At 34.7% G+C, this 15,955-nt stretch overlaps 1 protein-coding gene across 3 annotated transcripts in view; it reads right to left on the bottom strand.

Annotated features, from left to right (window-relative positions):
* Nucleotides 1-15,955, bottom strand: part of PDS5A (PDS5 cohesin associated factor A) — a 135,052-nt gene that overhangs the window by 45,871 nt on the left and 73,226 nt on the right. For all 3 annotated transcript variants that reach the window (XM_088021198.1, XM_028087460.2, XM_028087470.2), the window contains exons 15-17: nucleotides 15,139-15,187; nucleotides 14,765-14,904; nucleotides 7,323-7,438 (exon numbers count right to left, since the gene is read on the bottom strand). In XM_088021198.1, coding sequence (XP_087877324.1) covers nucleotides 7,323-7,438; nucleotides 14,765-14,904; nucleotides 15,139-15,187 — 305 coding nt within the window. The remainder of the gene's footprint in view (nucleotides 1-7,322; nucleotides 7,439-14,764; nucleotides 14,905-15,138; nucleotides 15,188-15,955) is intronic.

The following is a 15,955-nucleotide window of genomic DNA, read 5'->3' as shown; positions in this document are numbered from 1 at the left end:
GTAGATAGGTGATGGGTATTAAGGAAGGCACTTACTGTGATGAACACCAGATGTTGTATATGTGATGAATCACTAAATTCTACTCCTGAAACCAATACTGCACTGTATGTTAACTAACTAGAATTTAAATAAAAATTTAAAAAACCATTTAATTGTCCAACATTATGGAATTAATTTTTCAAACATACCTAACCACCACAAAATGGAATATTACTTGGTCAATAAAAATCAGTCTATGTAGCAAGATGATACTAGTTTAAGTAAAAACAGATGTGATTTTTGGTTTTGAGACTGCTTCCTCATCAGTAAACTAAAGATAATACTACCTTATTTTGAGGGACATTAAATTATTACAGCAAATGACCTAGTATATAGCAAATATTTAACAAATGGAAGCTAATGATAAATTTTAGGTGAACATTTTTCCTTTGGAAAAATATGCATATTTTAAATTAAAAAAATTTTAAGTACAAAATATGTAAGATGCACAGATGCATCTTCTATATAATTTAAACCACATTTAGTACTTTTCTTTCCTTTTTAACACAATAATTTAAAAATCTTTGTATCTTCAATTGATTAAAAAAACTTTTTTTTTTGAGAAAACAAATTAGGGGTGTGTATAAACAGTAGCCTGAAATATAATTTATATATCATATAATTCACATATTTAAAATGTGTAATTCAATGGTTTTTAGTATAGATTCACAGGATTGTATAACCATTACCACAATCTAATTTTAGATTTCTCCCCATCCCCAAAAAAACCCCTTTCCAACAGGAGTCACTGCTATTCACTTGCACCTCCTCTAGCCCTGGTAATCTATTAATCTACTTTCTCCTGCTACAGATTTCCCTATTCTGAGTATTTCATATAAATAAAATCATACAATATATGGTCTTCTGTGACTCCTTTCACTTAGCAAACTATTCTTAAGGTTCATCCATGTTGTAGTATGCATCAGTATTTCATTCACTTTAATCCTGAATAACCTTCCAGTATATAAGACAATTTATCCATTCATCAACTGACAGACATTTGGGTTGTTTCCACTTTTTTGGCTATTATGAATAATGTTGCTATAAACATTCATATACAGGTATGGACATATATTTTCATTTCTCTTGGACATATATTTAGGAGTGGAATTGCGGGTTGCTATAGTAACTATGTTTTAACTTTTTGAGGAACTGCCAAACTGTTTTCCATAGCAGCTCCATCATTTTACATTCCCACCGGCAATATAGGAGGGTAACAATTTTTTTGCATCTTCTCCAACTCATCTTTTTGATTATAGCCATACATGTGCGACACACACACACACAAATAAAAACATTCCCATCTCCACACAAAAAATTGCCTTATGTCCCGTGTCGTCAATCTCCTTTCTCCATGCTGGCAATCACTGATCTGGTTTCTGTCACTACAATTTTACCATTTCTAGAATTTCATATATTTTGTGTCTGACATTTTTTAAGTGACAATTCTTTTGAGATTCCTCCATGTTATTGAGTAGAATCAGTAGTTTATGCCTTTCTACTGCTGAAAAGTATATATTGTATGGATATATCATAGTATGATTACCCAATTATCAATAGATGGACGTTAGGGTATTTCTAGCTTAAAGATATAAATAAAGCTGCTATAAGCAATTAAATATATGTCTTTATGGCAATTTATGTTTTTTTTTCTTGTAGGCAATATGTAGTATTGGGATTCCTGAGTTGTATGGTAATAGTATATGTCTACTTAATGTTATAACAAACTGTCTCCTACAGCATCAACACTTGGTATGGACAGTATCTTTAATTTTAGCCAAATGGTTGTGCAGTGGTATTTCTTATTGTAATTTGAATTTATATTTCCCTAATGAGTAATAATGTTCATGGTCTTTTTCTGTGCTTATTTCCTATTTGTGTATCTTACTTGGTGAAGTCTGTTCAAATCTTCTGTTCATTTTTATAGTCTGTCTTACTGAGTAGTAACAATACTTTGTATATTCTGGATATAATCTTTTATCAGGTATATGCTTTGCAAGTCTTTTCTCCCAGTCTGTAGCTTGACTTTTCTTTCTCATAACGGTGTCTTGCAAAAAGGAAAAATTATTTAATTTTCTTTCATTGTTTGTGCTTTTTATGTCCCATTTAAGCTATTTTGCTCATCCCATATTTTGTTTTAGAAGTTTTAACTCTGACATTATATACTTTTTTAAAAAGTTATTTTTAATTTGAGAAAAATATTCTGAATTAAGCTATTAGGAAGAAATCCTATAAAATGATACATGAATTTAACAAGATTAAAAATGTGTTTGAAAAAATTTATAAATGTATCTAATTATTTGTAAGAGGTCATCCATGCATTTACTTAATAAGTATTTATTGACCACCTATTATGTACCAAGTCTTAGGGTCTGTCCTGAAAGTATAGTGCAAAACAAGACAGACATAATCTTTTTCATTTATAATGTGGGTACATCACCATTATGAGTTGAGCTACAAGAAAAAGACCCAAGTCTTGAAACCAGGACTGTAGTCCTTCCTCTTGTAAAAGTACTTTCATTTCTAAATGAGAGAAATAATACATACACCATATACTTCACAGAGGTATCATGCAGCAAAAGATTATTACCAATTCAAGTACACGTTCAAAACTGCTTGGGAAGTCTTCTATGTGTCTCTTTCTCTTCCATGCTGTGTTAACAATGGATACAAATCTTCACCATTCTATCTCAGGTCTAAATCCTTCCACTGAGCAGACTACCTACTTTAGTTTTAACCTAATAGAGAATAATGGAGGCCTTGAGTGAAACCTAATTTCTATACCCTACCTTCTAACTTCCTCTAATTTGTATCTATTATTTTTTCATGTCATAGGGGAAGATTTCCTTCTTTCTATTCCTCTTCTTTAGGGATGTTGTACTATCTTAATTCTATTCCCCTTCTCCCACCTTCAACCTCTCTTCTTTTCTACTGGTACCCCTCAAAGGTATTTCAATATTCAAAATTCCTTCATTAAAAAAAAACAGACGACCCTTCTTCAAGTTTACTCTCTTCCCATCATCTCATTTTTCTCCTTTACTTTTTATAGCTAAACTGTCCACAGTGGCTGTCCCACATCTCAATTTAACTCCTAAAGCAGAGTTTCAAAGTGTGACAAGGTATTTATCCCCTTTGATTTTCTCATACCTAAAGGTTGCTGAGTGGAACCTACTGGGATCCTGTTGAGCTAGGCCAGTCACCTCTGGGCTTGGGCAGTCTTCTCTGCTCAAATATTATCATTTTCTCTGTGTATCATGATGTGTATTTGAGAAGGACTATCCTAAGCTCTTCTCAATAGTTGGGTCATGTGGGTTTGCCCTTGCTACCCCAAAGAAACTATTCTGGCCATTGTGATGTTTCTCCTTTTCTAAATCCAATGGATGCTTTTTACTATCTATTTTACTTCTGGTAGCATCTGACCCCTCCACTTTTTATTTTTATTTTTTTTTTAAAGATTTTATTTATTTGACAGAGAGAGACACAGCGAGAGAGGGAACACAAGGGGAATGAGAGAGGGAGAGGGAGAGGGAGAAGCAGGCTTCCTGCCGAGCAGGGAGACCGATGCGGGGCTCGATCCCAGGACCCTGGGATCATGACCCTAGCTGAAGGCAGATGCTTAATGACTGAGCCACCCAGGCGCCCCCCTCCTTTTTTTAAAAGATTTTATTTATTTGAGAAAGAGAGAATTAGAGACAGAGAGCACGAGAGGGAAGAGGGTCAGAGGGAGAAGGAGACTCCCCGCTGAGCGGGGAGCCTGATGTGGGACTCAATCCCGGGACTCCAGATCATGACCTGAAGCGAAAGCAGTCGCTTAACCAACTGAGCCACCCAGGCGACCCCCCCCCCTTTTTAGTCCCTCTTTTCTGTTATCACTCCTTCCCGATTTTCCTTCCACTTTTGACCATGTCTCCTTAAAAAAAATTTTTTTAATTGAAGAACTGTCATATGACATGTTAGTTTCAGGTATAGAGCATAGTGATTTGGTATTTATAAATATTATGAAATGGTCACGACAATAAGTCTAGTTACTATCTGTCACCATACCACATTGTTAGAATTTTTAAGAATTCAATGAATTCCTTATCTTCTGGCAGCCTCTTAATTTTCCTTAGGATTCAGTCCTCACCCTTTTCTTTTTAAATTTTACCCTCTCTCCGAGGTTTCAACCATTATTACAATCATTACCTCACTTTCAACCACTATCTAAAGACAAATAACTAACTGGAGCATGCATATGTGTATTTGTATAAATACAAGTCTGGAGAAAATACACTAAAGAAAAATTGGTTATATTTAGGATGATTTTCTACTATCCTCATTCCTTTCTTCCAAAATCCTTCATTATGGTCAAAGTACATGCAATTTTCTAACTACTTCTTGATTCCTTCTGCCTTTGTTTTGTCTATTTTTTCTTCCTAGAATAGCTACTAATGTTCATTCGGTAATTACTATGTGTGAAGCATTGTGCTAAGTGTTTTATATATCCATGTCTCTTAAGCCTCTCAACAATTCCAGTTGTTATTGTAATGTATTATTCTTATTTTAAACAGAAGGACATTAAAGCTCAGAGCAGCTTAAATAATTTACCCCAGGACACAGGGCTAGTGGCCTGGGCTGCTCTCCCCCTGCAGTCTTCACCTGGCCACCCTCCATAATTCCTACTCACCTTTCATTACCCATTTATGTGTGATGTATTTCAGAGCCTTCCCTAACAACAAATCCATCCCACACAATTTGGGTTATATAACGAACCTTCTGCAGTTACCCAATGTATTTTACAAACTGCTCCATTAAATGTATGTTACATGAATAAATAAACCCTCTATTTGTAATTTAATAGTCCATGAAGAGGTGATTATACAGAAAGAATATTATATGACATAATACATATTTCTCTTAAAATTAATAGATTGGAATTTTGCATACAATTAGTCTCTCAGAAACCCTAACCATAAGTGCATTTCCCTGAGCCTTAACACCTATGATGTTACTGAAAAAACTGAGTTTTTGGTCTTTTAGACTGGAGATTAACCACTAGCTAAATAATTTACTAAAAAAATGAAACGCTATGAAGCTTCATGGAAACAAACAGCAAATGCCATTATATGTCTCTTTCAAAGTCAATATGCAAAGGCAAGAGTACTACTACATGTACTATATCCTTGATTTACCTCATTAGAATTAAATGGCATAGAGCAAAGGACACTGACATCAGAAATAATAAATCTGGTGGGAATATAAATGATATGGCCACTGTGGAAAACAGTATGGAGGTTCCTCAAAAAATTAAAAATAGAAACACCATATGATCCAATAATTAAAACTACTGGGTATTTACCCAAAGAAAATGAAAACACTAATTTGAAAAGATATACACACCCCTTTGTTTACTGCAGCATTATTTGTAATAGTCAAGACATGGAAACAACCTAAGTGTCCATTGATAGATGAATGGATAAAGAAGATGCAGTACATGCACACACACACACACACACACACACACAAATATTATGCAGCCATAAAAAGGGATGAACTCTTGTCATTTGCACAACATGATGGACCTAGAGGGTATTATGCTAAGTGAAATAAGTCAGAGAAAGACAAATGCCATATAATTTACTCATATGTGGAATCTAAAAAAAAAAAAAAAAATGAATAAACAAAAAGCAGAATCAGACCTATAAATACAGAGAACTGATGGTTGCCAGAGAGAAGAGAGATGGAGGGATAGGCAAAATGAATGAAGAGGAGTGGGAGATATTGGCTTCTGGTTATGGACTAAGTCATGGGAATAAAAGGTACAGCACAGGGAATATAGTTCATGATACTGTAATATCACTGTATGGTGACACATGGGAGCTATATTCGTGGTGAGCCACAGCATTAGAGATGTTGAATCACTATGTTGTATACCTGAAATTAATGTAACGTTGTGTTTGAAGTATACACAAATAAAAAGAATTAAAAATTACTGCCATCCTTTGGAAAAATAAATCAATCTATGGTTTTTGCCATTACCCAGCTGTGAACAAACCATTTACTCTCTGAAAACCTTAGTTTTCTTACTTGCAAGTAAGGAAATTAAAGGAAAAGGAATTCTTAGTCAAAAAGGAAAAAGACAAACATCGCTGTTATTAGCTGAATTGTGTACCCCAAATTCATATGTTGAAGTCTAACCTCCAGTACGTGATGTACTTGAAATGAGGGCCTTAAAAGAGATAATTACGGTAAAAATGAGGTGAAATGTGTGGGACATTATCCAATATGACTATTGTCCTTATATGAAGAGAAGATTAGGACACAGACAACGTGAGACCTTGCGAGGAGACAGCGAGAAGGAGGCCATCTGCAAGTCAAGGAGAGAGGCTTCAGAAGAAATCATGACACCCCTATCTTGAATTTCTAGCCTCCACAACTGTGAGAAAATTAACTTCTGTTAAGTTTAAGTCACCCAGTCTGTGGTATTTTGTTATGGCAGCCCTAGAAAATCAATACAACTGGCATTTCAATACAACCAAAGCAGTAGTTCACATATGGTGAAATAACTAGCTAGAACCAGCTCTCCTAATCCAAGGCTGTTTAAAAAGAGAACCAATAAAAACAAACCAAAACGAGAGAGAGAGAGAGAACCAGTAAGTGCTATGTAATAACCCAATATGAAAAGGAAGACATATAGCTTATCTATTATACCAGGCTACTTAGTTTTATGTGTTCTAATTCTCATAATCATCCAACAGGGAGATATCACACACATACTGAAGTTAAAAATAAAATGAAAACTTCAGATAAATTACTGGGCTTCTTTCAAAGCCACAAAACTGGTATGTAGTAGACACAGGTTGTGAAACTATATTAGTCTAAGGGCAACTTGTGCTCTTTTCAAAATACTATTCTGTTTTCACATATCTCAAATAAACAGTGATATATGCTAAAGGAATGTTATGAGGCCATCAAAATGGTTAAGAAAACTCAAAAACTAATTGATAGCCTATAGATGTAAAAGTTTCTTCTTTCTCTAGTCTTAATATTCTTCATTTCTTTAATGAGCACATATAGGCTAAAGATAAAACACAAGAACCCTTAAAAAAATAAAAAGCACTGAAGTAAGCCAAAGACTAGAAAATAAGCAGGCCCTTCTTTCAACTTCAATGATACATCCTTCTGCCATTAAAAAGGTATACAGGGAACCTTTTTAGGTTTTCTTAGGGACCCAGAATTTAAACTTACAACACTGTGGTTTCAGATTATATTCTATTTTTGAGTGAATATATTTCCTAGCTTACCTTATGGCTTCTGAATCAATGTGCACAGGTGCAATTCTTTCCAACAGAAATTTGACCATCTCTAGAAAAGGATTTGTTGGCTGCTTAGGATTTGCAAGTTTTCGAGCTATTTCTCTCTATAGAAAGGAAAGATTTTTACCGTTAAGTATGATTTACTTCCATATTTTTCAAAGTAAAAATAATTATAGGTATCAAAAGCATTTTAAGATTCAAAATAAGCAGAATCTGCTTTAGACTTGACTAAATTTCTGCTTTAGATCCTGACTAAAATTATATACTCATTAAGTAATCAATGCAAAATCTGGACTGTGGGGAACAGAAAGGGGATGACACAATATAATTTACGCCTGTCTCCTATTTCTCCCATGAAGTTATTGATTAGTAAACAATCTTTTTTAATGCTCTACTTCCAAAAAGTTAAAAATTTATACTTTCATGGGTATGTCTTATTAGTTTATTTCAAAATTTATTTCAAACTAATGTTTATTAGTTTATTTCATAACAATGTCATAATATTTTATTTCAGTTAATGATTTGTTTTTTTAAAAGAGGGAAAGATTCATAAGTATGTAATTATAAAGTTTTTTTAGTTCTGGAAGAACATAGTTGATTTCAAACACAGTGGTATTACATCAAATATCTCCTACAAAGAAAACACATTATTGATGGAATTTCTAAAGAACATATTAGGACTTAATGATTATAGAACCTAATTCTCCCAAAGACAAGGTTAAATTTACAAAGTGCTGGGCATTAGGGAAAGAAGTTTAATAACAATGCTTTTAACTGAATATCTGTGATGAGTAAATGTAAATCTTGGCTGATAAGATAAAGCACATTAAAAGTGCTTTCCAAACTATAAAGCAATAACAAATAAGTCATTTCATGTACTCTTTTCATGAAAAAAAGAAAAAAAACATTAGTGATATATGTTCAGAGGGACAAGGGAAAAAAGAAAATATTTCTACTGTAGTTTCAGTGACATCCTGACACGAATTAACTATAAAACCAATTTTAAATTAGATACCATCCATGTTTGTTAATAGAGTGTAAGTCTCAGAAAAACTTTTTAGTCATTAAGAGGTGCCTATTTTGCAAGCTGTAATTAACTGAGCAAAATTTTAGCATTTGAGATAATAAAAGTATTTTAGCCAGTGCTCAGTCCTTACATACTTTGCTCTAACCAACAGGTACACATTTTAAATCTGAATTTAAGTATGTTACTATCTTTTGAAATCAAACTTATTTTGTGCAGGTCTCCCCAAAAGGGGATTTTTCCATCCCTAGTATAAAATTTAGTTGCTTTAACCTAAGATAAAGTCAGTGATCACTTAATAACAAATCTATTGGAAAATTGCTAGACAAACTATACAGTCAGTACTTTGGAATAGACTACTAAAAAAGGAAAAACTAGGCATTAGGAGAGACAGTCACAGTAGAAAAAAATAAAGGAAATGTTAAAGGGAAAAAGAATAATTCCTAATTATCTAATCAGTAATAACATTATAAAATACACCTATGTACATAAACAATAACACTAGACACAATGAACTTTTATTTTAAAGTAGGCTCCATGCCCATCGTGGAGCCCAATATGGGGCTTGAACTTATGACCCTGAGATCAAGACTTGAACTGAGATCAAGAGTCAGATCTTACCCAACTGAACCACTGAGGCGCCCAACACAATTAACTTTTAAAACCTGACATTTTTGTATTCCAATATAACCTTACATTTAGGTAATCCCTCATAACAATATTTTATGTATGCAATATTTAGGTACTCTCTCATAACAACTACATGTGATAATCTTAAGTGATACTGGGGATAAGCAGCAAGCCAAATTAGTTTGTGACAACAAAAACCAACTAATTAGTTTGTAGCGACAAGTCAACAGTTTCCTTTTTTTTTACACAAGAAAAAAAAATACCCACACATACTTCCAACGCATAAACAAGAAATTTTATAACTGAAAAGTAGCTGACAAACCTTCAAACAGAAGTAATCATTTGTAATCCTTTTAGAAAGTGACAGCAGAAAAGAAAAAAGAAAATTCTTTCTGCATCCCTGACAGTATTTCCAAAATTTCTCATCGATATGGTAACACTGTAGATTCATACTACTACTGATATTTACTAATTACATAAATTGTTTAGTAAATTAAGCACCCTTATGGAGTATCAAGGAAATAAAGAAATAGTCCCTATTTTTTTTTAAAGATTTTATTTGAGGGGCGCCTGGGTGGCTCAGTGGTTAAGGATCTGCCTTCGGCTCAGGATCCCAGGGTCCTGGGATCAAGCCCCGCATCGTGATTCCTGCTCTGTGGGAAGCCTGCTTCTCCCTCTCCCACTCCCCCCTACTTGTGTTCCCTCTCTCGCTGTGTCTCTCTGTCAAATAAATAAAATCTAAAAAAAAAAATTTTTTTTTTGAGAGCGCATGCGTGCAAGAACAAGTAGGGGGAGGGGCAGGGGGACAAGCTGACTCCCCACTGAGCAAGGAGCTAGAGGTAGAGCTCTATCCCAGGACTCTGAGATCATGACCTGAGCCGAAGCTTAACCGACTGAGCCACCTAGGTGCCCCAATCCCTATTTTAACACGCTTATAATTTATTAATTTTGTTACTACAAAAATAGCTTAAAAATTCTGCATCTATATATCCTTTGTTCTTCATACATTTTTCCTTTCTCATTTTGACAATAAAAACATTTGTTAAAAAAATAGTATTCTTTCACATACAGTGTTCCCTCTCATATACTTCTGTTGTTTTCCTAATCAAAATGTCTCCTAAGAGGATTTAACATTATCAATATTTTTTGTAGCTGAAAACAATAAACTAGATAAAGCAATTTCTCACAAGAAGCAGTTTCTAAAGGTTTAACTTTCATGTTACAGTGATCTGTTGTTTTTGGTTCGTGTGTGTGTGTGTGTGTGTGTGTGTGTGTGTGTGTGTGTGTGTGTGGTGGGTTTCCCCCACCAATAAGCAATTCTTGATGTCCTACAATTCAGCTCAATTCTGACACTGTCTACCCCAAGGCAGCATCAGTTCCCACAGGTTAAGAGTTCGGTCTTAAGAGACTGCTTCCTCCCAAACCCCCAGACATCAGTTGTAAGCCTAGGTTGTTACTTATACTCCTGACCAACCAGCTGTAAATCTAGATTCCCACAACCCCCTCCTTCCTTGGGTCTGATGAACTTGCTAGAGCAACTCACAGAACTCAGAGCAAAATTTACTTACCAGATTACTGGTTTATTATAAAAGGATATAGAACTAAGGAACAGCCAGATGGAAGAGATACACAGGGCAAGGTATGTGGCAAGGACAGGGAACTCCCATTCCCTCTGTGAGCCTGTCCCTCACCCCCAATCTCCACATGTCCACCGACCCGGAAGCCTCTCTGAATCTTGTCTTTTTTAAGTTTTTAATGGAGGCTTCACTACATGGGTTTGATGATCAAATCACTGGCAACTGGTGACTGAACTCAATTTCCAGCCCCTCTCCCCTTCCCAGATGTCAGAGGGTAGATTGACAGTTCTAATCCTCTAATCATGTGATTGGCTACACAGGGAACCAGTCCCCACCCTTAGCTGAGCTCCCAAAGGCACCTCATTAACATAACAAAAGACACTGTTGCAACTCTCAGGACTTAGGATGAGTTTTAGTTCTGTGCCAGAAATGGGGGACAAAGACCCAATATATATTTCTTACTATAAATCACATCACACCTTATATCATTCTCACTGAACCATAGAAAGGTTAAATGAAAAGAAAACAGGAAGCACTTGATGATTGTTAGTAAATAGCGTAAGTTAGCATCTCTCTCCCCTTTCGTTCTTTTCTTCTCTACCTCCTCCAGGAACTATACGTATGCTAATATATACCAACCAGTCTTAAATTTCAGATTTCTAAACACAACTGCTGTGAGGCCACACATCGTTATCTTCTACCCTTCAAACATCTTCTCTGATAACCAATCACTCAAGTTGTCATTCTTGATGTAGTGGTCTAATCCCTACTCATCCTTTAAGATTCGATTCAGGAATCACTTGTTCTACAATAAGCTATTCCCATTTCCACCCCTGCCTTGGACGGCTGCTGTTCCTTTGTGTTACCAAAGTGCATGATTCTATCAGAATACTTACCACTCTGTATTCTCTATTGAAATATTTGCCTGCTTCTGTCATCTAAACTGCAACCGCATGAGAGACCATGTATAATACAATTTACTAAATTACACAGTGAACTATAATGGTGTAGACTTGATCATGGGACAACCCAAAATTTGGCCTTCAGAAGATACAATGCATATTCAGATAACCTTGTAGGGAAGGATTTTTTAAGGTGTGGTCCATGAATGACTTGTATCATCATCACTTTGAGACTGTTAAAAAGATGGAGATTAAGGATCCCTCTCTACTTATTTTAAGAATTCCTAGTGTTTGTCATACATATGTAATACCACAAGAATTACTTTTCATTTACATCTTATAGGGCAGTGCAAGGGGTCTTGTATTAGGTCATACATAAAATTTTATCTTATATTATTCTAACATATTATGAGGTTGATAATATTTATAGATGAAGAAAAGGAAGCTCAGAAATATTGAGTAACTAACAGTCACAATGGCAAAAAATGGTCTAGCTGAAATTCAAACCTAGGACACTCTCAAATGCTCAATTAATAAACTTCTTGGAAAATCTTGAAATTTAGGTCATAGGGAGGTGTTAGAGCAAAAAATAGCAAGCAGAGCTCATGCTATGGCAAATATGTGATCCTTCTCTAGGACCAAGGTGTGGAAACTCAAAACCTGAAGTCCAAAGGAAAAGCAAATCTATTCGGCACATAGCATAATAGACTGCTCATCCTCTCTTAACTATAGCATCATGTATATATGTATTAATCCACAGTATGTGTCTATTGTTATTCCTTGCTCAAAGTATTTGATCTCCATTCCCACAAATTCTGTTAATGAGTAATGCTCACCTCTTGAGAAGTGACTGTCATTTAGAAAAAAAGGAAGTGGTAGTATATACACATTAGCAGGGGACAGAGAGGGACTCTCAGAGAAAGAATGAAAGCTACATAGAGCGACAGAAACTAAATTTTATGTTTGCATACTTCTTCTTTATTCTTTTCTTCAACTTCAGAATGAAACTGTCAGGAAAAGAGGGATGTGATACTAGAGGGTATATATAACTAGTACCAGCAGCCCTTGCGGAGAAAGACAAAATGATACAGATATTCTGGAAAACAGCAAAAACTCTTCTAACAGCGGTCATTTTCCTGAGTGTTTAAAGGGTACTATAAATCCTATTGTATACTCAAGAATACATAATGTTAAATAATGTGCTCAGACTACACAATGCTAATGTAAAAGCCAGAAATTACTGTGAAACATCCACCAAATAAAATAAACTAAAAAACATGAATAGCAGAAATTTTTTCTTCTAGAATAGAATTCTATTAGTTATTCTGTGGACCATTACTTAAAATATCTTCAGAATACCGCCCCCCCCGCCCCTGCAAAAAGGTATCATTACCATGCTCTTTCCAGTGCAACTGTGGTCCTCATCTCTACTTTCTTGGTTGCTAAAATCAGGAGTGCTGATTGGCTGCACTGCATGGCTGTGGTATTCATCCTGAGATATTTTGGTTACAAACATCTGTTTTGCATATACTTTTTGGATTTGGAAACTCTTAGGTATTTATGGTCTGACAAATATTAGGAATTCATGTTATTGCCATTTTCCCAAACTCACACTCAATTTCTGTCTTCTCAGACCAAAAACACCACTTGATTGTTCTTTCTCAAGGTCATTTATTGAGCAGTACTCAGTTTGTACTGGATCTTCCTACAAATAATGGAATGTATACAAAAAACACTACTGAGGACCTATGAGATTGAGACGCTACCTGCAGGTCAGCCACTATCACCAGCTATAAAATACTGGACGAGAAACCTTAAAATCCAATGTCTTTATTTGTAAAATGAGGTGGTTAAACCAACTCTTTTTTTTAAAGATTTTATTTATTTGAGAGAGCGAGAGTGAGTGAGCAAGTATACGCGTGTAAGCCAGGGGAGGCACAGAGGGAGAGTGAGAGAGAAAGAGAATCTCAAGAGGACTCTGTATTGAGCGCTGAGCCCGACATGGGGCTCCATCTCATGACTCTGAGATCATGAGCTGGGCCGAAATCAAGAGCTGGACGTTTAACTGACTGAGCCACTCAAGTGCCTCTAAACCAACTATTTCTAAGGTCTTTTCAAAATATTTCATTCTATGACCCAATTATATTAGTAGAGACCCTGTAGGACACGGTACTCTGGAACTAGAATCCTAAATGCCAAAGACATAAATGCAACCTTTAACTGTTTTCAGCAAACCACCCAGCACTTGGCATATCCTCATCCCTAGACCCAAGAGAAGAGTCCACTCTTCTCTTCCCTAAATTAGCTTCCCCTCTTCTCTTCCTAATCCTTTTTTTTAAATCCACTTAGAGACCTAATATCCCTAGAATGAGTAAAAAAAAAAGAACTATTCCATGCTCTCAGACCACTTTGTATATACATCTATTATAGTCCTCATCCCTTTAACACACAAATAATTATTGCACTCTAATTCTTTTTAGAACAAAGTTAGACATAAATATCTGAAATAATTTTCTTTTCTCTTATTCAGCTCTGTAAGCCTGGTCCCAAACACAACGGTTGTAACATCTGTAATACCACAGAAATACAATTTAAATCCTAAAGGGCAGTGCTGGGCCAGGTATTAGGATATATATACACAGATACACACACAAAATCTTCTAACAATCCTATGAGTTTTTTAACGTTTATAGATGAGAAAAATGAAGCTACAAAATATTGAAGAACTTACTAAAGGTCACACTGGTAGTAAATGGTATAGCTGAAATTCAAACACAAAACTCTCATAAAATGCTGTATAAATGAATGGATGAAGTTTTCCTTCCTGATATTTTCAATGAATACTGGTTTTCTATAAAATAAAGAATCCAGGAATAGAATGAAGACAAAAGCCTAAAAAGGAATTACCTTATCTATAAATGCATATATGGCAATGTAACTGTTGCTAATTTATTGATAAGGGTTATTTCCATGCTAATACATGAGTGAAGAAAATGCATACACACATAAGCATTTAGAAAATTCTATTTACTTAACAAACGTCTGCTAAATATAAAGCATACTGTTTTGCTCAATTCCTAGGACCAAACTCCCTGGCTTAGTTCTCTAGTGTTTTTCCTGGAATTTGGTTAAACAGTGGTAAGAGAGCTAAACTGACCACAGATATACTCCTGGGTAATTTAGAGTTCACAATATTGTTAAATTAACACAAATAATTTATGTAAAGCAGACTTTAATGAAATATAAATTTCAACAAACAAAGCTAAAAGAACACATGTAGAAGTATAATTTACTAACCACACAAACATCTGCCTGTTTGCACGAACAGGTTGGGCTGATTAATAACTCCAGCTGAGACCGCAATTTCTCATCATCACCGAGAACCTGGTTAAATTTCTTCACAAAATCTTGTGCTTTCCCAGGGTCAGGCAAATTCTCTACAAAATTGAAAGAGAATCAGTATTATAAAATAAAAACTACTATACTAAACTAAAAGCAAGCTGTCTTAAAAATTATGCTGAGCTGTCAAAAAACAATCAGCCTAACTGGTTCTTAGAAATAAAATTAAGAGGATTATTTTCTCTTACTTAGTATTAAATTGACAGTCCCATTATGTAAATTGTCTGTTTTGATGTTTATTATATACATATGGAGTGAATAAACAAACTTACTTGCTATGGTCATCAGTTTTCCAAACATGGCAGAACAGTTAGCCTCTGACTGAAATTTAAAACAAAAACAAAAGAAGTCATATTTGCTACCAAATTTCTGTAAGAAAATCCAATTACACATTTTTAAAGGAAAAAAAAAAAGAACCAAACCAAACCAAAAAACACCACACACCAGCCACCAGACTGAACTGAAGATAATTGAAACAATTATCATATCAAAATTACTGTGAAACCATACATCAAAGAAAATTAACTAAAAATGTGACGAGTAGAAAAAAACTTCTTCCTGAATAGTTCTATTAACTATTTTGTGGTCTATTACTTAAATAACCTGCCTCCCAAAAAGTAATTCTGTATGGACAGCACAATAAAGTTATTACCTTATTATTAAATTTGTATGAAATTTGAATAATTTGGATCAGAAATTGGTAAACTATGGTCCTATGGACCATCTGTTATTGTTCAAATTTTGGAGAAACAGTCACATTCGTTCACTTACATATTATCTATGACTGCTTTTGCAATTTTATAAAGGCAGAGTTGAACAGTTCACTAGACTTTATGGCTGGTAAAGCCTAAGTTTTTACAATCTGATCATTTACAAAAAATTTTGCCAACCCTTGCTTTAGCATCAATAGACCCTTGAAGGGTCTCTGTCTCTAATTTCCTAGTTAAGAACACTTATTCTAGTAGCAAACACACTTAGAAGTATATTAAGAAATTATTCAAGTTTCTTTCCCCCCATTTTCCAGAAGACACTGGGCAAAATTTTTTTTGTTAATTTGACTTTGCCATATTTATAGAATTGGTACCTAAA

The sequence above is a fragment of the Eumetopias jubatus genome, unplaced genomic scaffold (assembly GCF_037043125.1).
Source record: "Eumetopias jubatus isolate StellerSeaLion01/CBP00866 unplaced genomic scaffold, mEumJub1_p1.0 scaffold_2, whole genome shotgun sequence".
Taxonomy (NCBI): domain Eukaryota; kingdom Metazoa; phylum Chordata; class Mammalia; order Carnivora; family Otariidae; genus Eumetopias; species Eumetopias jubatus.
Note: the sequence above shows the minus strand (reverse complement) of the source record. Positions and strands in the feature narration are given on the sequence as shown.